Here is a 14,085-nt window from a genome sequence, read left to right on the forward strand (position 1 = left end):
TTCTCTCCGCCAGCGCCATCCCTCATGATCTGTAATTCGGACACTGACTTAAAAACAATAATAATATCTTAATCGCCGGTTTCGTGAACTAAACAAAGAAAAAGAAGATAGAGTGACACGACCATCCGGAACACAGACGAATCAGAGAGCTCTCCCAAAGCGCCAATAGAAGCCAACGATACGTGACAGGCAGTGACCCTATCAGTCAATACTCGGATCCATCGCAGTATATATTCGGCGCCCGAGTGTCCAACTCCGAGGTAGTTTTTGCTCAAGACGACTGAAAACTCTGTAGCTTTCGTAAAACTCTCGGCGGGCGGTAACTAAATTCTAGGGCTCCGATTGAGAAAAATGGCGACGGTGACGGAATCTGCCATGCCGTTCAGATTGTTGGCCGAGGAAGAAGACGATAGCTCGAGTCCGTCGGACGCCGTCGCATTCGTCGGACTGTGCTTGGTGTTAGGAATCGCATGCAGGCATGTGTTGCGTGGCACCAGAGTGCCCTACACCGTCGCTCTTCTAATTCTCGGCATTGCCATCGGTTCCATAGGTCCGTCTTCTTCTTCTTCTTCTCTATCTCTCTGCTTACTCAATTTGATAGTGATACAGCTAATTTCTGTAGTGAAATTTTGATGTGGTTTATAGTGAAATGTTAATACGTTTGAGCTTTGCTTGGTTCGGTGATCTAGTTCTGGAAGAGAGAGAGAGAGTTGATGAATCGAGCAAGTACTATTCTTGTTTTTATTGTATTTATTACTATTGTTAATTTTTTTTTTTTTTTTTTTTTTTAAGTTTTGATAGTGGACTGGTAGGTGGTTCAAGAAGAGTATCATAAATTGAGTGTTATTTTTATTTAATTTTTTTTCTTTGGGGATTTTTGGATGCCAAGAGCCCAAGAGGTGAGAAAACTAGCATGGCAACAGTGACAGTGAGATGCATGGGTGTCTAAAAATAGCAAGTCCATATTAGAATGGCGGATACTAAGTTGGGAAATGTTGAAAATGAGGGGCTTCATTAACATGTGGAGGATATACATGCCAACTAAAAAGAAAACAGTTGCAGAAAGAAATTTGCTCATTTTAATTGTCGCTACTCTTTTTGTATTTTGGTGGTTTGAATTCGTATGGGGAGGTTTCTTCTGTGATAGAAGCTGCAAAATGATGAAGTGGTGCCATGATAAGTTATGAACAATGCTTGTAGGGATAGAGAGTAAATGACATGTAGTATAATGAAGAATGCCGAGTTTAGTTTTGTAAGGAATTTTGGTGTTGACCATAAACTGTTTGTCTCCATTAATAACTACTTAACTAATGATTGAGTAACATGCAGAATATGGTACACACCATCATTTGGGCAAGATTGGGGATGGCATTCGAATTTGTAAGTTCCAACTGCATCTTTGCTGATATAGGATTGCAACACCTATTACAGGATTGGCATCCTATGTTAGTCTTTTACTAATTTTTGTTTGCACACTTGGTGGACCTTCTTATAGTTATGCACCTCTGATAAGCAGCATGAATTTTTTTATTTTTCAGGGGCATCTATTGATCCTGACCTTCTATTGGCCGTTTTTCTTCCTGCCCTTCTTTTTGAGAGTTCATTTTCTATGGAAGTGCACCAAATAAAGGTTTCTTTTCTTGCTCATACATTTTTAATATGCTACAGGCATGTAAAGCTCATGACATTTATCTACAACTTTTTGGATATAGAGCGTCGGCTTATTGTACACTAAAGGACATTGCACAATTGCTAATAGTCAGAAACATATGTATAGCATAAGCAAAACAACCTTTTTGCAATTCTTGCTTGTGATTTTGTGCAAACTCACTGGCTGATTTGAAATTATGGTCAGACATGAAACGAACCTGCTGATTTTTGTCCATTTTTTCATGCAGAGATGTATTCTTCAAATGATTATACTAGCTGGCCCAGGTGTTTTGATATCAACCTTCTGTCTTGGATCTGCTTTGAAGGTATTCTACACCTTGCTTAGGTTATATTTTTGGGTTTTATATTTATGCTGTGGCATATTATTGCAGCTCACTTTCCCTTATGGCTGGACTTGGAAAACATCATTGTTGTTGGGAGGACTTTTGAGTGCTACTGATCCCGTGGCTGTTGTTGCTCTATTAAAAGAGCTTGGTGCAAGCAAAAAACTGAGTACAATAATCGAAGGAGAGTCCTTGATGAATGATGGGTATATATTTTCAGTAATCTAGTACTATTTCTTTCCAGATGCTCTCTATTCTATACTAATTCAATATATTGTCAAGGGGAAACCCATGGTGGTTAATGTGTGGAATTATTGTTGTTTTCATTTATAACGTTAACTATGCCTGTACATGTTTTCTCTCCTCTGAATTTGTTTAATGTCATGTTCAGGACAGCAATTGTGGTTTATCAGCTATTCTATCAAATGGTCCTCGGAAAGAGCTATGACTGGGCAGCCATAATTAAATTTCTATCTGAAGTTGCATTTGGAGCGTATGTCTCATATTTTATTTGAGCAAGGAGGACTGTTTTTCTCTGATTATATAACTTTTTTTAATTGGTCCAGTGTAGGTATTGGTCTTGCTTTTGGTATAATATCTGTCCTGTGGCTTGGGTTCATTTTCAATGACACTGTGATAGAGATCACACTAACAGTGGCTGTGAGCTATGTTGCCTACTTCACTGTATGCTCCTCTCCAACATTGGGATGCGTCATTGATTATGTTCATATGATTGGCATGCCTAATTTCTGTTCCTGTGTGTCAAAATGTGCGTATATTGCTTGCAAATTATTAGTCTAGCAACCTGTCATAAAAGGGATAGAGATGGTTCTGCAATTAGTTAACAGATGACTAGTTAGTTGACTACTTTTATGTCAGATCCTTTTTTATGGTTCTTTGTCTCTGTTTGTTGTTGTTTCCATAATATATAATTATATATAACTCTAAAATAACCAATGCCTGCAATAAGCTGTCTTTGTCCTCCTCTTTTGCAACGCAAAGATATTTCTGAGGTCTCAGTTACACTGTTGAATTTGTAATTTGGTTAATAGTTAGTGGTTTCCCTGCATAATATGTTTATGGAGACACTGAAGATGGTTCTTTTTTCCCTGTGCAATAGGCTCAAGAGGGTGCAGCTGTGTCTGGCGTTTTGACAGTGATGACCTTAGGAATGTAAGCTGAATGGTCTGAAAGAATTCTGTTGCACAGTTTGGATACATCATTTTAATAATATAATCTTCTGACAGGTTTTATGCTGCGGTTGCAAAGACAGCTTTTAAGGGTGAAAGCCAGCAAAGCTTACATCATTTCTGGTATATCTTTTAGTTGTGGTTTTCAATTGGAAGTAGCCTGTTTGACTTATGAAACAAGGGGCCAAGTGATTGATAATAGATATTATTGTTATTAATTTCTAAATCAGAAAGACACTGATTATCAATCCGAAATAAAGTAGCCTGTTTGATTTATGAAAACAAACTCAGGTGATCAGTGGATCCCTATTCTTCTTTTTAATTACTGAAACAGAGAGCACAGGAAAGTTGTGAATTGTTCATTTCTATTAAAAGAACTAATTTAACCTGGAGATTATTGGAGTATACTTGTAAGTTGTTGATGACATGCTATTGAAAATTGAAGTCCTAATTGAGTCAGTGACTAATTTTTTCTTTTGAAATGATGATCTGCTCATACTCTACGCATCTTTTGGCAGGGAAATGATTGCCTACATTGCTAATACATTAATTTTCATTTTGAGGTAAGAGCATTTTTATTTGGTGGCAGTAATAAAATGGAAAGCAGCATAACTAACTTTTAGTAATTACTATACCATGCTTTATGGACTAGCTACATACATTAAAATGCAATTTCTCTTTCCCTTTTCAGCGGAGTTGTTATAGCTGAGGGTGTTCTAGATACTGATAATATTTTGGGAAATGGTAAATGCTCACTATTCTTATAGCTATATATATACAAGCGCGCACACACACACTACTCTTATGATATGTGTGTGTGTGTGTGTATTTCTTCCTGCATGCACTGCAAACCCTTTAATTTATGTTATGGTGTGGTCATACTTACTTAGATGGAATTGCTGATGTATGTGTCTACAACTCTGAGTGTGTTAATGGTGAACTAGCAGAGTGAAAAAAGAAGAAAGTTTTTACCAAAAACAGTAAAGAAAAGGTAGCAGATAAGTGACATGAAGAAAGATGAATTAGTGGGAAAGGAGTTGAGAGCATAGTCAGCCTTCCACCCTGTGGCTTTATTCATGGACCAATGTGAAAAGAAACTATCTTAGGCAGTCATATGAGAGGTATAATCACACTATCAGCCATGTCTGTGATGAATGCTTAAATTATGAACTAGGTTAACTGAGGCATCAAATTGAAGGTGTCAGCTAAGGACGACATTCAAAGTGGCTTCAATAGTAAATTATCGTAGCAATTGAAAATTTGCAAGACTTAAAATGAGCCTTATCTGCTAAGGCAGATGAGAATGAAGTGTCGAGATCTATACATATTGTATATTTGATATTCTGCATAATTGTATACTAGTCTGTTTGAAATTTAAGATTATTTATTTTCATGTTGTATTTCACCCTTTTCCCTTACTGTATTCTTATCCTTCAAAATAGGTCCCTAGTATTAATGCTTCCTTACTTTATATGTCTATTTTTACCAAATTTCTGTAACTCTAACTAGTTTTATTTCAGGAAAATCTTGGGCCTATCTTGTTCTTCTGTATGTTTATGTACAAATTTCGCGGATTATAGTTGTTGGAGTATCATTTCCCTTGCTTCGGTATTTTGGCTATGGTTTAGATTGGAAGGAGGCTATAATCCTCATATGGTCAGGTCTGCGAGGCGCTGTAGCATTATCACTTGCACTATCGGTTAAGGTAAGCTGTTACTAATTTACGTTTGTACTAAGGGAACATTAACTTTACCCCTAGTTGGTTTTTGACCCAATTCACATTAGCACCCTGTGAACCTTTCCATTTTTTTTTTCTTTGGTTGATTGCTTCTAATTGATTTACTTTTGTTTTTGTAGCGTACTAGTGACAGTTCTACGCGTCTCAGTTCCGACACAGGAGTCCGGGTATATGTTTGGAATTTCATGCTCACACACACACAGATTTATATATGTTCTGTATGATAGGTTTGCAAACAAATTAATGAAATCTGGGCACCAGATGGTAAATATATTAAGGGTGGGTTGCTGATATATTATTGTTTTTTATCTCTGCAGTTTGTTTTCTTCACTGGTGGAATTGTCTTCTTGACACTTATTGTGAATGGTTCAACCACACAATTCGTTTTACACTTTCTAGCAATGGATAGGCTATCAGCAGCTAAGGTGAGGATGCTACTATTCCTGAATATACCCTGGATTGTCTTTACACTACAACTCGATATTTATCTCATCTGACTCTAAAACCTTTTGAATATAAATTATAACTTCAACCTTAGTAACTTGGGCACTTTTTTCAACATCGGAATTGGAGGCTACAATCTCAAAACTTCAAAACTGATTCTGGTATTAACTTTTAGCAAAACCAAGATTTACAAGTTGGTTAGCACAACATTGTATCAGTGACCTAAAATTGATCCTCACATTCTCTCGAGTAGACAAAGCTAAGGTCCAACACTCAAATAAGATATGATCTCAAACTTTCTGTTACATGTGAAAGGGCAGTATGGTATTCATGTGCTTAACTGTTTGAAAGGGATACTAGAGTTTAATAGCTTCAAACAATGCTAGGCATCACCAATACCAACTTTTGGAATTCATGGTCAGCTTGGGCTTCTCTAACACTCAATATGTGTCCCATATCATTTCTAAACTTTTCTGTTAGATGCCAAGAAATTTTTCCTTGAGGACCATATCAATGTTTCGGAAAAAGCTTCCCTCTATTTATACTCATTTTTTATTTAATAGAGGCGCATACTGCATTACACGAAATATGAAATGTTGAACAAAGCATTAGAGGCTTTTGGTGATCTTGGAGATGACGAGGAATTGGGGCCTGCTGATTGGCCCACAGTGAAAAGATACATTACAAGCTTAAATGATGTGGACAGTGAACCTGTACACCCTCATACTGCAGATGAAAGTGATAATAACCTGGACATTACAAATTTGAAAGATATACGTGAACGCCATTTGAATGGTAAATTTAATCATTTTTATTTAATTTTGTATTTTTTTATTATTTCGCTCCTACCACTTGTTACTAAATTTGTGTTGGAAAAGCCCTGGTATAAATTTAAGGTTTCTATACTGACTGTGACATCATTTGCTAGTAACAACTCATTTCTAATATCAGGCGTTCAAGCTGCTTACTGGACCATGCTTGATGAGGGCAGGATTACAAAATCTACTGCAAATATTTTGATGCAATCTGTAGATGAAGCATTTGACTTGGTTTCAAATGAGCCTTTATGTGACTGGAAAGGTTTAAAATCTCAAGTTCATTTCCCAAATTACTACAAGTTTCTTCAAACAAGCATTTGCCCTCAGAAGTTGGTAACCTATTTTACTGTGGAAAGGTTGGAATCTGCATGTTCCATTTGTGCTGCCTTTCTTCGTGCCCATAGAATAGCAAGACAGCAACTCCATGATTTTATAGGTGATAAATCTTTCCTAGTATTTATTACAGTCTTTAGTTCTTTACCCATAAAAAATTGTATTTAATAGTATCACATCTGACTGCCAGTTCAAACCAATTCCTTTTGTTTTCAGTTTTAATTTCCAATGATATTGATTACTGAATACTAATAAAGCATTTAAAATTTGGGGTGTTTTAAACTAGAGACTTTTTATGTATATGTTGACTTGTTGAGTTCTTCAGAAGGGTTTTGCAAAGGAGGTTGATAGTGAATTAGTGATAATGATTTGCCTACATCTGATTACGCATTTAGGTGATAGTGATATTGCTTCTATCATCATTAATGAAAGTGAGGCAGAAGGAGAAGAAGCAAAGAAGTTCCTGGAAGATGTTCGTGTTACATTTCCTCAGGTTTGTTAGTTAACTTTCCTTCTGTTGTGCTATGATACTTGTACTGGATTCCTTTTTGTAAGTTCTGTAGCCAAAGTCCATTGGACCTCACAATTTTTCTCTTTAAAATACTTGCATAGGAAGAATATATGGTCATGAGATTATCTTTGATGTAAAATTTTTGTACGACTGTTTTCAGGTTTTGCGCGTTGTGAAAACAAGACAAGTAACATACTCGGTTCTGAACCATTTAATTGATTATCTCCAAAACCTTGAGAAGGTTGGCCTGCTGGAAGAAAAAGAGATGCTCCATCTTCATGATGCTGTCCAGGTGCGTCTTAGTGATGTTTTCATTATCTATAATACTTGTTTCATTTGTGAATCATTATCACGATGAAAATTATTATTTTGTTTTTCATGCAGACTGACCTGAAAAAGCTTCTAAGGAATCCCCCAATGGTAAAGGTTCCAAAAATAACTGATTTGATTAATATCAATCCTCTGATGGGGGCTCTGCCTTCTTCAGTTCGTGAACAACTTGAAGGTTCTACTAAGGAAACAATGAAATTACGTGGTGTGACACTTTACAAGGAGGGCTCCAAGCCTACTGGTATTTGGCTTATTTCCACTGGGGTAGTCAAGGTAATAAAGTCAGTTGTGGCACTATTTTCTGACGTTACTGATGAATAATATGATGAATGAGAATTATATTTGGCAGTGGACAAGTATGAGCATAAAAAACAAGCATTCACTGCATCCAACTTTTACTCATGGGAGTACTTTGGGCCTATATGAAGTGCTTACTGGAAAGCCCTATATTTGTGATATCATCACAGATTCAGTGGTTCTGTGCTTTTTCATTGAAAATCACAAGATACATTCAATGCTCAGGTCTGATCCTTCAGTAGAAGACTTCCTATGGCAGGTATTGGGACACTAAACTTTCATTCTTGTTACATTTGCCATCCTCTTTCTTGTTACCTACTAAAACGGTGCAAGGGAATTATGGAACTGTTTACTTACATGTGCGAGATAAATATCCATCACTGTCCAAATAACAATATAAAGAATATCGAGTTTGATGTGTTAACATGGCAAATAAGAAGACAATATGATAGGAGTTTTGGAAATAGAATGCAACTATTATATATCACTAATTTGATCTAGTTTAATTTGCTTTTAGGAAAGTGCTATTATGCTTCTGAAACTTCTCCTTCCACAAAAGTTTGAGAAGATGGCAATGCAAGATTTAAGAGTTCTTGTTGCTGAAAGGTCAACGACGACTGTTTACATAAGGGGAGAGTTTGTCGAAATTCCTTACCATTCCATTGGGTTTCTATTAGAAGGATTTATCAAGACCCAAGGCATCCAAGAAGAACTGATTACATCACCTGCACCTCTATTGTCCTCACGTGGTTACCAAAGCTTCCAAAATCTGGAAACATTAGGTAACATAAAATCCTATTTGTTGATGTATTCTCCAAATTGTATTTTTAACATAGAGCATACTTTATATGACTACAATGAACACACCTGGACCAAGAGGAAGAATACAGGCCCCCAAGTTACTCATTACTTTTTTTCTTTTTCTTTTTGCTTGTTGATGTTAACAGGCACCATGGGATCCCGAACCAGTTTTTCTCATCAAGGAGCCAGTTTTTCCCATCAAGGATCCAGTTATCTTGTTGAAACAAGATCAAGAGTGATTGTATTCAACATGGCAGCATTTGAATCTGACAGTCCTCTAAATAGAGGGACTTCCTCATTTTTGTCACATGGAGTTGATCATCCACTCAGAAGTCTTAGTAGAGAACATACTGGTCTTATGAGTTGGCCTGAACAGTTCTTTAAGCCGAAGCAACAAAAGCAGAGTCCTGAAGGGACTAGCCAACAAGCTAACAGCTTATCTACAAGGGCAATGCAGTTGAGCATATATGGCAGCATGGTATGTTTGGTCAATTTATGCTGCACTACTTTGGATATTCGTAGCTTTGCATTGAACCTGCACCATTCTTTGTTTCGAACTTATAAAGTCGTCATCCAAAATAATTAGTGCACGTGATTTTGCTTTTCTTAATCTCTGGAAGTGTGTAAATTTTCAAGTCTTAGCACTTCTTAATGACTATCTTCTTTCCTTTATGTTGTCCAAATTAGGTGAACGTCCGCCTCCGTACTCGAAGTTTTCCGAGAAGTGGTCCTACTAAACCATCACATACGGTGTCATATCCAAATGTTCCATTATCCGATTCTCGTCCGCTTGTTTCTGTCAGATCAGAAGGGGCGTCTACTGTCAGAGAGAATCTGGAAGTGAGAAAATTCGCTGAGAAAATAACTCCTCCAGGACAGTCAAGTACAAACCCAAAAGAAAGTCATGTGGTAATAGATGATTCCAGTGATGAATCTGGTGGTGAGGATGATGTAATAATAAGAATTGATTCACCAAGTAGGCTTTCTTTTCGCCACGCTCATTTCACACCCTAAAACTTAAAAGCCAACAGAGTAATCACTCCTATATGGAAAGCTCTATAAATAAGTACAATTGATTCTTTCGATTTTTCGTTGTGCCTCCAAAATCCGATTAAAGTATGGAAGTAGTGATCCATTGTTAATTCGAAGCTCATAAAACAAAAACACCTAAAAAAAGTGTGCGTTTTTTAGGTGTTTTTGTTTCCAACAATCTAGACCTGCAATTATGGGACTATGGAGCTCATCAATTATCAAAGGTGTTTAAATTTTCCATTGCTATATGGAATATTCTCTAATTCGGCCCTCTATCGTGAAACTAATGCTTAATTATGCTTGCATCTTCTTTCATGTATCTACTTCTGTATCACTTGAACCATGACAGGGTGATATGAAGCAGAATGAAACCATTCTTCAAGCCTCATAGAGCATTCCAACCTCGATACGCTGAGGTAGTGGCACCCCAAGAGCAGGCAGAGCAGACCTACAGTTACTGTGCAGAACTTCATAAAATGCGAGCATAATTTTATCAAACCAGCCACAACTCTTGCCAATATAAAACCTTGTCTTTCCTCGAATATGAACTATTCCAGCACTCATTGCTTCTTCCAAATTAGACATCTCTTGTTGGATCTCTGCAGGATCAGATGGCCGACAGCCCGAGCTGTCCTGTATATGTGCCAGCAAACTATTTGTAACTTGGCTGACAAAATCTTCTCCTTCGAGGTTTAGGGGATCTGCGTAGCCATACTGAATAACACACCCATAAACCCCTTTCAGGCCAAGTTTGCAGATAACAATCCTCTCATGAGGAGCAACCTTAGGAACCAATAAGTATCGAAGAGTAGTGAACACGGTGACCTGGTGAAGGGATTTCATGTTTTTAATATAGTGTCCGAGAATCGGAGTAAGCCCATCTTGAATGTTGGAGTAAAACAAGCAGAATCCAGGAACCCTTTGAACACTGGGATCAGATAATAGCAGTCCAAGTTTGTCTAGGGTTATTTTGTGAGTCAACTCGTACTCTATCTTCCTTTGTCTTCCATAGTACCAACCGAACATAATGAAGGCAAGGATAAAAGATATGGCAAAAGGAATCCATCCACCTTCAGTGATCTTGGTGAACACTGCACTCACATAAACGCCTTCCATCACAAAGAAGATAGAGAAGTAGAGAGCCACCAGCACCGGTGGTGTTCTCCATATTATGACCATTACCAGTGTTAGTAATACTGTGGTGATGAGCATGACTAAGCTGACAACAACACCTGAAACAAGATTTTGCTGCTATAATTAGAGATTAGTGACTCTTGAAGGGAAATCTAAATAATGGACAGCTTCGAGTTTAACATACCAAATGCATTTCCTATGTCTTTTCCATCCCCAAATATAAGTATGACAGCAACACAGAGAACCATGAGAATGTAATTGACTTCAGGGGAGTAAACCTCGCCTTCTTTGCTAGGGGATGTGTGCACAACCTTCACTCGAGGGAAATAATCAAGTACTACAGATTGCTTGATTACCGAAAACGTGGCTGATATCAGAGACTGGCTTGCAACTATTGCAGCTAATGTAGATATGATAAAGATAGGCCAGTAGATAGTAGTTGGTATAAACTTATAGAATCCATCATTATGATCATTTGGATTCTTGATCAGGTATGCTGTCTGCCCCGCATATGTCAGAACCAGAGAAGGATAGATGGTAAACAAGAAAGCTATCTGTTAAGGAAAACACATCAGAATTACAGAAGGAAAAATATAGGGAACCTTAAAAGACAGAAATAATGTTGAAAGTAAACCTGAATGGAGCTTCGGTTGAAATGACCAAGATCTGCAAACAATGCCTCGGACCCTAAATAAGAGAGGTGACAAGGATTAGATAATTACTTTATACACTGCAACGTACATGAAATAGTATCTGCATGATCATTTACACCATTTTCTGCATTCAATTAGTCCTGTTTTGTTTGTGTAGTTGAGATTAAGGATCACTTAATATCTAAAAGCACATGATCCACATATAATCAATTCTATTTTCTCCACTAAATAATCATGTAAAATACGCTAACATGATATTCACCTGTGATGCAAAGGACAGTTCCACTAAGCAACAACCAGCCTTCCTTACCGTTTCTCCAAAAGAAACGGAAGATATAGTGTGGTGATATGGCCTTGAATATGCTTGGATAATGACTTATGATGCTATAAATTCCTACGAGCGGGGTACTCAAAGTCCATGCACCCATAATGGGGGAAAATAGGAAGCTCACTCGAGATGTACCAAACTTTTGTAATAAAAAAAGAAGGATAAGGACTACTGCAGAAAGCGCTTCCACAACAGCTGCAACATATAAACAAAAACAAAAAGAAAATTCATATAGATAGATTAATATTAACTTAAAGAAGTCAATATCATTTAACCACTAAGGCTATCCCCTTGCAACATCCCTTTTTCATTTCATTCCACCTCCATAGTATCTCTTTTATCTGTTTGTTCTTTCTATCTAGTTTAAGATTGTTGTCACCAACATCTACTGCATAACATAATATGATTCTCTTCCCAATACTTATAAGTTGAATTAAAATAATACTTCCAAACAACTTGGACATCTAAGGATTCTTATACTCACTAATTGTATCACAGTTCCAATGACAGAAATGGATACTTACATGATTTGATAGATGGAAAAGGTGCCCTTACTCCATCCATTGCTGACAAAACTGGAAATACATTGATTGTAAAAGTTAAAAGAATTCAATTTATTTTGTCCAGGCAATAGAACAACAGAACGCATAGGGAAATAAGTACCAGATATTGCAGGTGTAAGAATGCCATCTCCAATAACCATGCACATGCCTAACATGGCAATAAAAAGCAATAACCTTCTAGCAACTATACTTTTCTTGAAAATTTTTGCAAGCCTACTCTGATTTTCAATGCCCTCATCATAGATAGAGTGTGAAAGACTTGAGTTTGGATTTGAAGAGAGGATTCCAATATTCATATTCCTGCAAAGTAATGAATACAAGGCAAAAGTCCCACCTGCAAGCAATCAGTGTCCCACAACTCAAAACTTAAAAACTTTCAGAGATCAGTGAATTGGATAGCATTAGCAATGTATGTCCAAGAAATCAATATAAGCCTATATGTACCTTCGCCTTGATCATCGGCTTTGAGAGCAATGCCAGCATATTTGACAACCCCAATGAGGGTAAGAGTCCAAAACATAATGCTGTAAATGCCCAAATAGTCATCTTCGGTCGGAGACTTGAGTGGCATGGAAGGGTACACATACAGTGGGGATGTAACAAGTCCTCCAAACACTACTCCCAGTGTCTTGTATGCAAGTAGCAAATTCTCCCTTCCACCTTTTCCCTGAATCAAATTAAAAAGGTTTTTTTTTTTTTTAAAGAATACAAATTAACCAGTTATTCATAAGAACAAACATAATTCCCCACATCACTTAACCACAAAATTAAACTTGGCTGCGAAAGTAAACAAAGAAAATGAACACACAAAACAGATCCCAACTTGGCTAAACCCTGCCTAGCTAACCCTGAAATATTGAGTTGGTTATATGGATACATATCAACAGAGCTGAAATTTATAAACAACAATCCATATATATATTATACATCAATTTCATGTATAAAAGAAAAGAGCATGCAGAGATAGAAAGCTGGGAAATCTAAACCAATATAAATATATTAATAAGGCCACGTTTGGCACACCTGACTGGAATGGATTGGCATCGATGACTGACTTGGATTTTAAAATCTCAATCTTACTTGGTGTTTGGAGCAATAGTTGGATTAGAAATTGGATAACTAAAAATTAAAGAAAATAAGAAGCTCAGCTCAGCTCAGCTTAGCCAAAAATTCTTTGGGAGCAACAATGAGATTGATGGAAACAATTCCGGATCAAGGTAGATGTGAACAGCGAAGTCTTGAGAATCCATCGGCGGCGGCGAAAATAGAAGACGGAGATGGAAGCACACGTGGTTGATGACGATTAGTCGTGGAACTGATCCATGATTGCGCCATGGTGTGAAGTTTGAAGTCTTGAAGACAGAGAGAGGCAGAGGCACGCGCGCGTGATTTTTCCTTTTTCAATATCGTGGTTCCCTGTAGTATTAATTATTAACTTATCGTGGTTTGATAAGTTAACGGGGACTCTCATTTGTTATTAGAGTCTGATAGTCGTATTATTATTTTCTGGTTGCAACCTATCCAAAGACTCCAAACATATATACTGACCAATCAGATTGGAAATACTTTTGAGAGTAAAACCTTATCTGCATTGTGAATAGGAATAGAGGCATGGGAGGTGTGTCAGGCTCGGTTGCCGGCGAGTGATCAACGGCTCTGACTCCGAGCCGAGTGAGAAGAAGAAGAATGGCTTGTTGAGTTTTTCTAAGTATAGCTAATAATTTACTTCTTTATGAAACTTAACAACCATTTGAACAGAGCTGAAGCATATTGCTTGTCAATGATCTGTACATGGGAGAATAACAAAATCTTCATCTGAACAGGAAACAATTATTTTATTTATAGTGCTTCTTAAACTAGATACAACATTTTGAATAAGAATAAATGCAGATAAAATATGTAGACTATTTTCTTCTAGT

At 37.1% G+C, this 14,085-nt stretch overlaps 2 protein-coding genes across 4 annotated transcripts; one reads left to right on the plus strand and one right to left on the minus strand.

Moving 5' to 3' along the window:
* The first annotated feature begins 100 nt into the window (after nucleotides 1-100).
* On the plus strand, nucleotides 101-9,546 carry LOC112196343 (sodium/hydrogen exchanger 8). 2 transcript variants are annotated; one of them, XM_024336658.2, is made up of 23 exons: nucleotides 101-550; nucleotides 1,330-1,380; nucleotides 1,539-1,630; nucleotides 1,899-1,976; nucleotides 2,043-2,200; nucleotides 2,386-2,487; nucleotides 2,561-2,678; nucleotides 3,115-3,167; nucleotides 3,242-3,307; nucleotides 3,703-3,747; nucleotides 3,876-3,928; nucleotides 4,705-4,889; nucleotides 5,042-5,089; nucleotides 5,240-5,347; nucleotides 5,930-6,161; nucleotides 6,318-6,620; nucleotides 6,913-7,010; nucleotides 7,189-7,320; nucleotides 7,413-7,631; nucleotides 7,708-7,914; nucleotides 8,173-8,437; nucleotides 8,603-8,934; nucleotides 9,144-9,546. In XM_024336658.2, exons 1-23 carry the CDS (start codon nucleotides 352-354, stop codon nucleotides 9,468-9,470), a joined length of 3,471 nt encoding a protein of 1,156 aa, XP_024192426.1. In that variant the 5' UTR covers nucleotides 101-351; the 3' UTR covers nucleotides 9,471-9,546. The 2 variants fall into 2 exon arrangements, with proteins under 2 accessions (XP_024192426.1, XP_024192427.1); XM_024336659.2 differs by lacking the exons at nucleotides 101-550; nucleotides 1,330-1,380; nucleotides 1,539-1,630; nucleotides 1,899-1,976 and having other exon boundaries at nucleotides 2,059-2,200; nucleotides 2,391-2,487.
* Nucleotides 9,547-9,679: 133 nt separating this feature from the next.
* On the minus strand, nucleotides 9,680-13,615 carry LOC112196344 (probable potassium transporter 17). 2 transcript variants are annotated; one of them, XM_024336660.2, is made up of 8 exons: nucleotides 13,190-13,615; nucleotides 12,611-12,833; nucleotides 12,267-12,500; nucleotides 12,128-12,178; nucleotides 11,538-11,798; nucleotides 11,257-11,309; nucleotides 10,807-11,176; nucleotides 9,680-10,720 (listed from the first exon to the last, which is right to left on the minus strand). In XM_024336660.2, exons 1-8 carry the CDS (start codon nucleotides 13,208-13,210, stop codon nucleotides 9,867-9,869), a joined length of 2,067 nt encoding a protein of 688 aa, XP_024192428.1. In that variant the 5' UTR covers nucleotides 13,211-13,615; the 3' UTR covers nucleotides 9,680-9,866. The 2 variants fall into 2 exon arrangements, with proteins under 2 accessions (XP_024192428.1, XP_024192430.1); XM_024336662.2 differs by lacking the exon at nucleotides 13,190-13,615 and having other exon boundaries at nucleotides 12,267-12,466; nucleotides 12,611-12,747.
* Between the last annotated feature and the right edge of the window lie 470 nt (nucleotides 13,616-14,085).

The sequence above is a fragment of the Rosa chinensis genome, chromosome 4 (assembly GCF_002994745.2).
Source record: "Rosa chinensis cultivar Old Blush chromosome 4, RchiOBHm-V2, whole genome shotgun sequence".
In the NCBI taxonomy this organism is placed as follows: domain Eukaryota; kingdom Viridiplantae; phylum Streptophyta; class Magnoliopsida; order Rosales; family Rosaceae; genus Rosa; species Rosa chinensis.